The sequence below is a fragment of the Onychostoma macrolepis genome, chromosome 17 (assembly GCF_012432095.1).
Source record: "Onychostoma macrolepis isolate SWU-2019 chromosome 17, ASM1243209v1, whole genome shotgun sequence".
Taxonomy (NCBI): Eukaryota; Metazoa; Chordata; class Actinopteri; order Cypriniformes; family Cyprinidae; genus Onychostoma; species Onychostoma macrolepis.
The window spans coordinates 28,309,977-28,319,569 of record NC_081171.1 but is presented as its reverse complement, the minus strand read 5'-3'; the positions used below and the strand labels follow the sequence as shown (position 1 = coordinate 28,319,569).

The window sequence follows — 9,593 nt, the reverse complement described above, 5'->3', positions numbered from 1 at the left end:
GACAGATAAAGCTTTCTGCTTATCAAGTCAGGACAGCTTTACACCAGAACTCTGTCAAAATGTTATGATGGAAGAACAGAGCAGATTTCCATTATAACTGTCCATTTTATTATGTTAGGAATTTTTTATAGCATTCATATAATTGATTTTTCTTTGAAATACCACAACCATCCGTGGATCTCGGAGAGGAGACCTCTTGAACTATTTTAAAGAAAGCAGCGAAGGAGGCAGCATCAGATAACATTGTCCAGATGTATGCCGAGATAGAGAGACACCTGTGGTGGAGAGAAAGCAGTAGACATCTTGTGGGGCCCTCACACACAGAACCTATGACTGTCCAGGGACTTGTGGCAGCAGTTGTTAAAACAGATCTAAAAACAGTACCTGCTCAGCTAAGCCACGCACCGCAGCGGCAGTTCAGGTGGATGCCGACATGACAAGACTAGAATAAGATGTTTAGCATGTGTATCCACTAGCAATGAAATCACCATTTGTTTGAGGTCGGTCATCTTCCACCCACACTTTACTGTGATGGCGAGTGTTGCTCCAGATGTGGTGCAGTGGTGAACTTCTCATTCTTCCTGCTTTCTCCACCTATGTAACAACTCACCAGATTTATGCCGGTTTTGTTATGATGGTTAATGATTCACTGCTTTGCAAAACGATATTTCATAATGTCATTCGGGACCAATCTTAAATCCAATCATTTGTTTCCGTTGTTAGAAGCCTCTGTTTATTTTTGGAGGACACACACACTGGTTTTGTGGGTATAGATACGTGTTAGCACTGACGGGGTTCTCACCTCTATAAATGTAGCTGGTTGTTATTACAAGCGTGTTTTCGTCCTTGCATTTCCTCCTTTTGGCAGGAGCATGTGGCTAATCACAATAACCAGGGTCCAGGAAGCCACTATGAAGTTTAGCCTGCCACCTCCAGCCCAACAAGGAGACTTGTAAATGCAGTCGGCCCCCCAGAGGCAACATCCACATGGCAGAACGTTTTGTTGTATGCTCTTCCATGAACAGAGCTGCATTATCTTTAGTCGATGAAAAGCGCTCCCAGCCAAAAAATGAAAAATTTTGCGGTGACATCATTTTCCGAAATATCTGGAAACTTCTATTTTATTTCCGAAAATCCTGGATCGTCCAACTGTATATTTTATTTGGCCTCCAGGCCGTCCAATACATCACATGTCCTCAGCTACGACTATTTAATTTAGAAACTCCAAAACACACACATGCCCAGTGAGCAAATGTTCCAGGGATGTACCAGTATACAAAAAAAAACACCATATATCTCCCCTCGCTCACCTCTTTCCAAACAGAAATTGATTTTGTTGAATTGTTTGATAAATTTGACCCAAGTTTTCCAGTGGGTCTTACTGGAGTTCCTACTGTTTTTCTGCCTGTTGGTGGCCTAGCCCCTAATCATCCACATCTCCCAGGGAGGCCATAAATTACTCCGATGAGATGGTGCTTTGTGTTCCTACTGCTGGGGCGTAGGGGCGAATTCGCAGCGGCATATTTTCACAAGACCGACCCTAAATCATTGTTTTATGACAGCGGGGAAAACTTCTGCACGTTCGTGGTGCTGATTTATGTTCATTTGGGTCTGGAGGACGCTATAATTTGCAAGTAATGTGAAAACAGATGGATAGAGAGATACCAAAGGGCAGACTGACCTATACGTTCTCACCACTTCTTACAAATGGCATCCATATGCTCCGATCGACATCTTCATCAGTGCGGTTTCTTTCACCTCCACTTTTGCTTGCTCCATGTTTAAATGTCTTCAGAGGAGGTGAGGGATGTCTGTGCATTTGTAATAAGAAAGTCACATAACATAGACATTGTGACACTAAAACTCCCTTCAGAGGAATTATTAGACAAGCAAAGATAAAGGTCCATTATGTTCTCAGAAAAAAAATGTAAACCTTGGTAGCTTATTTACCCCTAAAGGGTATCTATTAATAGATTCAAGTAGTACTTCCCAAACCTTTTCCTGGAGGCACAACAACAATATACATTTATGAACTCTTCCTAATCAAACACATCAGCTCATTAATAGAGACTTCAAAACCAGAAATGGATGGGTCATGTGAGGGAGATCCAAAATGTGTACTGTTGGTGTGCTTCAAGGAACAGTATTGGGACACATTCCCTTTAAGGCAAATATTTGTATCAAAATGGTGCATATTAGCAGCTTTTGAAAGGGCACCAACCCAGTGACAACTTGACAAGGGTGCGCTCTACATGGACAAGGTCACACAAGCAAACTGTTACGTGTTGAACCCTCAGGGAGTACGAGGAGACGCAGGATTGATGAATTCAAATCTTTAATCATACAAATAAGTTCAGGAACACGAAACAACACCAAAATAACTTTAAGACTCGAAACTGGGGAACTCAAACTGAATGCTTATAAAGCCAACAGAAACTAGGGAGGTAACGAGATAAAGATCAAACACAGGTGAACAGACTTAACCTTAATTAACTAATAAAGAGCTAATGAGGAAAACGGGGTATAGCCCCCCCCAAAAAATTTCTTTGGAGAAATTTAGTAATAGAGTTCTCTGAAGCGGCTCAGGGGAGTGCTCTGGCAGCGCGGACACTTGGGGGCGCTCTGGAAGCGCGGAGCTGGACGTAACCAGCGGAGACTCTTGAGGGCGCTCTGGAAGCGCGGACACTGGGGGGCGCTCTGGAAGCGCGGAGCTGGACGTAACCAGCGGAGACTCTTGAGGGCGCTCTGGAAGCGCGGACACTTGGGGGCGCTCTGGAAGCCCGGGGCTGGACGGGACCAGCGGAGACGCAGGAGGGCTGGACGGGACCAGCGGAGACGCAGGAGGGCTGGACGGGACCAGCGGAGACTCTTGCGAGGAGTAGACACCAGAGGGTACTGGCGAGGAGCAGGCACTGGAGGTAATTGAGAGATAGCGTTATTCGCTGTCGGCGGACTTGCGGTGGCTGCGAACGGCGGCGGGAACCTCTTTGTGGGAGGCAGGCTAGCCACATTCGCTGTCGGCGGGCTAGCGGTGGCCGCGAACGGCGGCGGGAACCTCTTTGTGGGAGGCAGGCTAGCCACATTCGCTGTCGGCGGGCTAGCGGTGGCCGCGAACGGCGGCGGGAACTTATCCGTGGAAGCCGGGCTTGCCTTATTCTTTGTTGGCGGCTTGCCATACTCTTTGGCGGCGGGCTTGCGAGGGCCGCGAACGGCGGCAGGTTTGCGGTGGCCGCGACTGGCGGCGGGAACTTCTTAGCGGAAGGCAGTCTTGGGGGAGCCGCGGACGGTGCTGGGCTGAGGAACACCATGGAGCTGTAGATGGGATGCAGATGGTTGGGGCTGGTCAGGTGGTTCGGACTGTTGGAGTGGTATGTGGAGGTGTGGTGAGCTGGCGTGATGTGACGTGTTTCAGCGGAGACTGGGCAGCGAGATTGGACTTCTTTTTCTACGACTTCAAAGTTCGATCCATTTAGAAATAAAACAAGATTGATTCATTCGACCAGGGAAAACTCAAAGACAGGAAGCTCACATCTGATGGTCTCGCTGTCCAGCCCCAGCTGAAAACACGCACCTAAGGAGGCGTCCGGCCAGTTCAGAAGGGGAACAAGCTCGATAAACTCATCCACATATCGCTCCAGCTTCCGGCCAGCCTGCCGCAAACCCCACAACTGGTCCTCAGCCGTCAGCATAATCGGTGTGGGTCGAGTCTTCTGTTATGTGTAGTGCCCTCCAAGGAGTACGAGGAGACGCAGGATTGATGAATTCAAATCTTTAATCATACAAATAAGTTCAGGAACACGAGAAACAACACCAAAATAACTTTAAGATTCAACACTGGGGGAACTCAAACTGAATGCTTATAAAGCCAACAGAAACTAGGGAGGTAACGAGATAAAGATCAAACACAGGTGAACAGACTTAACCTTAATTAACTAATAAAGAGCTAATGAGGAAAACGGGGAACAAAACCAAATTAAAGAAAACAAGAACAGATAGATGAAACAGAAACAAACTAAACTGAAGTCCCAACTCCTAACACAAACAATGTACTACAAGTAAATTATTGGTTCTATTATATGGTCATTTATAGTCTATTGTGCTTTATTATTTATTCACGTCCACTCGAGAGTACGCTGGCGAAGGAATATCTGCATACAAGCAGACCTAAGCCCAACATCCAATCAAACCCAAAATTGTCAGCAACACATGCTCTTGCTGGTTGTCAATACTTTCTCAGGGGCCTGAATCCAGGCTCTGCTGAACCTTTCCATAACGGGGTATGTATCTGTTGACGCTCGGCCAGTAGAGACCACCCACAAGACTAATGATGTAAATGTTGTTGCGAACACACTCTAGCTCTCTCTCCGAATAAACATCAGAATCTGCCCACGTTCTCCACCATGTGCTACAATCACAGCAGTCTCTTCCCCATCGGCTGACCCAGCGTGAGGCTATACTGCTTTCATCACCTCTCGTTCTGAAGAAACCAGCTAATAGATAACACTGTCATGGCAGGGCCCAGCTCTGTAGATCCCTGCCAAACCGCACAAGCCATCAGATTCTCTGGGCCAATAACACCACAGAGTGCTGAGGTCACTGGCCCCAGACCAGTGCTGCAGTGTTTCCCCCACCCTGTCTGCCATGCAGCCACGACTCTCCTGTGCCCTTACATGACACCAGACATTGCTTGCGTTTGATGGAGAGTGTACCAACACATTAATAACTCAGGCTCCCCACATTACATACCCAAACAGTCATTTCCAGCTGTCATTCAAAGGAGCACAGCAGGCGATTGGTCTATTTTAAGATATTTACAGTAAACAGAACTTGTTTAAACAGGCCTCATTATGAACCTGCAGGTCAAAGTCAACCATCAGAAATGACCTTTCTCACATGGGCTTCAGGATGGAATTCTGTCCACAGTAATGATGAATCTTCTAACACAAGGTCACACACTGGCACCACTTTTTCATTTTAAAGCATATTGTATATTCTTGTCAGCTCTAAGCACTGATATAAAGATATATTTTTTTACAGGCATCTGTGGTTTAATGAAGAATCTTTAACATCTGCTGAAGCTTTCCATTCCACAAAAGGTTCTTTAAAGTGAAAACAGGTTCTTTAGATTTTAAAAATGTTCTTCATAATAAAACAATGGGTTTACTGAATGGTTCATATTTTTTTTTTTTTTTTTATGGCATCGCTGAGAAAACCCCTTTTTGCAACTTTTATTTTTAAGAGTGCAAGGGTGGAGAAACCATTGACATTGTTGAAGAATAGCCTCTGATTTGTGTCTTATTAGCAAACAGACCATTTGACTTCATGTAACAAATGATTACTTCCATTCCGTATTTTTAAGGTGAGATCACCACTCACCACCCACCATGAATAAAGATAATCATTTCAACATTCATTTAATCCTCACAAACGACTCATGGAATTTTTCTCTCATGGATGCTTTTAAAGAAGTCTCTTATGCTCATCACAGCTGCATTTATTTGATCAAAAATACTGGAGAGAAAAAAAAAGTAATAATGTGAAATATTATTACAATTTAAAATAACAATTTTCTATTTTAATATACTTTAAAATATAATTTATTTCTGTGATGCAAAGATACACAGCCTTCAGGGTCACATGATCCTTTAGATATCATTATATCAGTATGCTGATTTATTATCATTGTTTGAAACATTTGTGTTGCTTATTTATGTTTTTTTTTTTCAACCTGTAAGCCTTTTTTTCTGGATTCTTTGAATAAAAATTAAAAAAGAACAGCATTAATTTAAAATATAAATCTTTTGTAACAATATAAGCCCTTACTATCACTTTTTAAAATCAACTTAACACATCCTTTGTTGAATAATAATATTAAATTCTTTCAGAAAAAATAAATAAATTGCTTTTAAAGCGCCCCACGTGTCCAATCGAATGAAAGGGCCTTCCGTTGTGGTGACGAAAGTTTACCTGTTGCTTAGAAAGTCCGGAGACTGCAATGATGCAGGAGAAACTTTTGGTGTCTGTCGCGGGTTACCCGGAGCTGTATTTTTTAAGGGATTTTGCTAATATGTCAGTTTACTTAACAGCAAAAACCAAAGATTTTATAGCGCCCGTGCTGTAATCCTTTGATTACACTGACAGTACAGCTGATTCGGTGGTTGCCTAGTAACATAAAAAAACGCAGTGCACTGCTCTTTTTTTTAAAGTCACCAAAAAGAAAAAGAAAAAAGGCATTGCGGTGCGCCTCGCGTTTTCAGAACTAAAAAACGCGTTCGGTGTGATCGGGGCCTTCTGGTTTGGTTTTTTGCGGAGCTGATCACGGACCTCTTTGGAATGCAATTCAGATGCGTCAGACGTTGCCGTGGTAACACAAGTGTTTACATATGATATGAGGCGTAAATAGCCACCGCGTTATGGAGGATGATCAGAAATTTCTTTAGATTTTATTAGTAATGTGTGTGTTTACATTTCTCAAAATAGCAGCCAGACAGATTTTAAGCAGCCTCCACTGCTGGAACGGCAACGGCTATATTGCGTGTTCGCGCTACTTCTTGGCGTTCTATTTTAACCGTCTACTAGCGGAGAACAGCTGCTTTGCCGTAGTGTTTTGTGACAGCATTTAACATTTAACTTATGTGTAGTTAAATGTTGCGTTTTATGGTATATACCATTTAATTCCATCAGTATAAGATTCTACCATTAGTCTTTCATTTAATCTGTTGATTATGTTTTAAATTTAAGATAATTTTAAAGATTTTTTTTTCGTTTGTACAAAGATGTCTGCTGTTAGTAACAGCACCTCAAGTAGCACTGAGACTAAAGATATGTGAAGAGAACAATATAATTAACGACTACGGCAAAGCAGCTGTTCTCCCTAGTAGACGGTTACAATAGCCACGAATAGCAGCTTAAGTCGCGAATTACATGACCATATCACTTCGCCAAATGATTTCTGTTATTTTAAAGGTCTTACAACAGCAAAATAACCAACACCCACAAGGACACTGGCCAAATAAATAAATATAGTAAACAATATGATAAAAACGACACATTTTTGCCACAAAATTACGCTTTATTATGTACGGAAAGCACATACTGTATCTCTCCCGCTCTCTCTCCCTCACAGGCCGCACACACATAACAGTTACAGTTTGCACACACACTAGCATACATCGCGCTAATGTTGTTCGCGCTGACGATTTTACCAGTAAACAACTTAAAAACTACATGACTTCTCACAAGCGAAGTAACAACAACGGCGCTGTTCGTGAACAAAAGGAACTAAGTTTCACTATAACTAGAAACATTGCTGCTGAACACTATTGAGAGACGCACAGAGGTAATTCTCTCTCTCTCATAACTTAGTTATTAACTGTATTAACTGCATTAGTCTGTTAACGGCTCAAGCCTCTGTTACGGTTTAAAATGACGTTTTGGAATTAGCAACGGAGGCGTTGGATGAAATGCGGAAGAACTCACAATAGCGATTTAAGTAGAAATACGGACGAATGCCTTGGAATATATCATCTGATCGATGTCTTGAGGTGTGGCAACCGTAGTATAAGCGGAATAATTGACTTCGGTCCGTTGAATTATTAGAAAAGTAATTATTATTTTTCTAATAATCCAACGGCCCGTCGTCAATTATTCCTTACTTAACTCTTTCCAGCACCACGTGACACTGAAGACTGAAAACTGAAGTAATGTCTGACTAAAATTCAGCTTTGCATCACAGAAATCAAAATGAAAACAGAAAACCTGTATTTTATTTTAAATTGCTATATACAGTGTGTGTGTGTGTATATATATATATATATATATATATATATATATATATAGTGCCTTGTGAAAGTATTCATACCCCTTCATTTTTTTTTTCACGTTTTGTTACGTTGCTACCTTATGTTAAATTGCTTTAAATTACTTTTATTCCCCCACCCCACATCATTCTACACTCCATTCACCATAATGGCAAAGCAAAAAAAAACAAAACAAAAAAACAGGCTTTTAACATCTTTGCAAATTTAATAAAAATAAAAAAAAACTTAAACGATTCCATTGCATAAGTATTCAAACCCCCATCTAGGACAGTTGGAATTTAGCTCTGGAGCATTCATATTGCTTGTAGATGTTACTACACTTCAAGTGAAGTTAACCTGTGGCAAATTCAATTGAATGGGTATGATTTGGAAAGGCACACATGAAATGCATTATGCATTATGCTGAAAATGCATATCAGAGCAAAAACCAAGCCCTGAGGTCAAAAGAACTGCCTGTAGAGCTCAGAAACAGGATTGCATCAAACCACACATTTGGGGAAGAGTTCAGAAAAAAATTCTGCTGCATTGAAGGTTCACAGAATCACGTAGCCTCCATTATCCATGATGGAAGACATTTGGAACAACTAGAACTCTTCCTAGAGCTGACCTCCTGACCAAACTGAGCAATTGATGGAGAAGGGCCTTGGTTAGAGTGGTGACCAAGAAGCTGATGGTCACTCTAGTTGAGCTCCATGATCATATATGCAGATAGGAGAAACCTAGAGAAGGACAAACATCACTGCAACACCCCGCCGGTCTTATGTCGGTGTTGCCAGACTCAATTCTCTCCTCAGTGAAGACACATGAAAAGACACTTGGAATTTGCAAAAAAAAAACAAAAAAAAAACACCTAAAGGACCCTCAGACTGTGAGAAACAAGATTTCCTGGTCTGATGAACCTCAATTCCAAGCATCATGTAAATAAATGAAGGGTATGAATACTTTCATGAGGCACTGTATATATATATATATATATATATATATATATATATATATATATATATATATATATATATATATATATACACACACACACACACACACATGATGAAAGCAAACTAATAGCAATGACAGCTCTGACGTGCTGATATGTGATGATTGCTGAATTTACAGAGATGTGTCTTTTATTGTTCAAATGATTGTATCTTCCACATGGACTTCTCTGTCCTGAAGATTTACTGCAGTTTAGCAGGATGTGCTCAGTGAGAGTGTGTGTGTGGTTGGCGGATACTCGTGATTTTCCCTCCATTGCTCTTTTGACTTTGTGGGCTCTGGAGAATCTTTAAATATTATAAAGCCGGTTTGATTGGGGGCCAAGCAGTATAATGTTGGAGGAAAGCCTTATATTGGCCTAAAGACTTTGCTATGGCTCCAAAAATAAGATATGTATATTTGTCTCTATACAGTAAATGTGTGCGTGTGTGTAAATGTGTCACAGTGTGTGTTTTTCAACTGCGTTTTTCACTAATATAAACTAAATTGTACTATACATAAACACCAAAAAACTGAGAGAACAATAGTAATGAAACTACTGAAATATATGGAAGCTATAAAATATGTCCTAAGAAACATTAAACTAATATTTAAAAAGATAAAAAGAATGTAAAAGTTCATATGCAGTTTAAAAAGATTAAGAATTTCTTTCACCATCACAAACATTATGAATGTCTTATTAAAACTTGTACAAAAGGCTGAGGATGTTGAGGATCTTAATATTTATAATACGAATATCTATAGTTCTCTTAGCCACTAAATTATTTCACCTGACAACAA

General features: G+C 41.1%; 1 protein-coding gene across 1 annotated transcript; it reads right to left on the bottom strand.

Moving 5' to 3' along the window:
• Positions 1-2,383: 2,383 nt before the first annotated feature.
• LOC131522837 (uncharacterized) lies at positions 2,384-3,892 on the bottom strand. The gene is made up of 3 exons (XM_058748643.1): positions 3,530-3,892; positions 3,056-3,451; positions 2,384-2,436 (listed from the first exon to the last, which is right to left on the bottom strand). The coding sequence occupies exons 1-3, from the start codon at positions 3,687-3,689 to the stop codon at positions 2,384-2,386; spliced, it is 609 nt and encodes a 202-aa protein (XP_058604626.1). The 5' UTR covers positions 3,690-3,892.
• Positions 3,893-9,593: the final 5,701 nt, after the last annotated feature.

What these genes read in the sequence shown, in the direction of transcription:
- LOC131522837 (XM_058748643.1), bottom strand. Translation starts at nt 3,689, where the DNA reads ATGCTGACGGCTGAGGACCAGTTGTGGGGTTTGCGGCAGGCTGGCCGG. An exon ending in GGACAGCGAGACCATCAGAT is followed by an intron (nt 3,452 to 3,529) that starts GTGAGCTTCCTG and finishes CGAACTTTGAAG; the next exon opens with TCGTAGAAAAAGAAGTCCAA. An exon ending in AGCCTGCCTCCCACAAAGAG is followed by an intron (nt 2,437 to 3,055) that starts GTTCCCGCCGCC and finishes TTACCTCCCTAG; the next exon opens with TTTCTGTTGGCTTTATAAGC.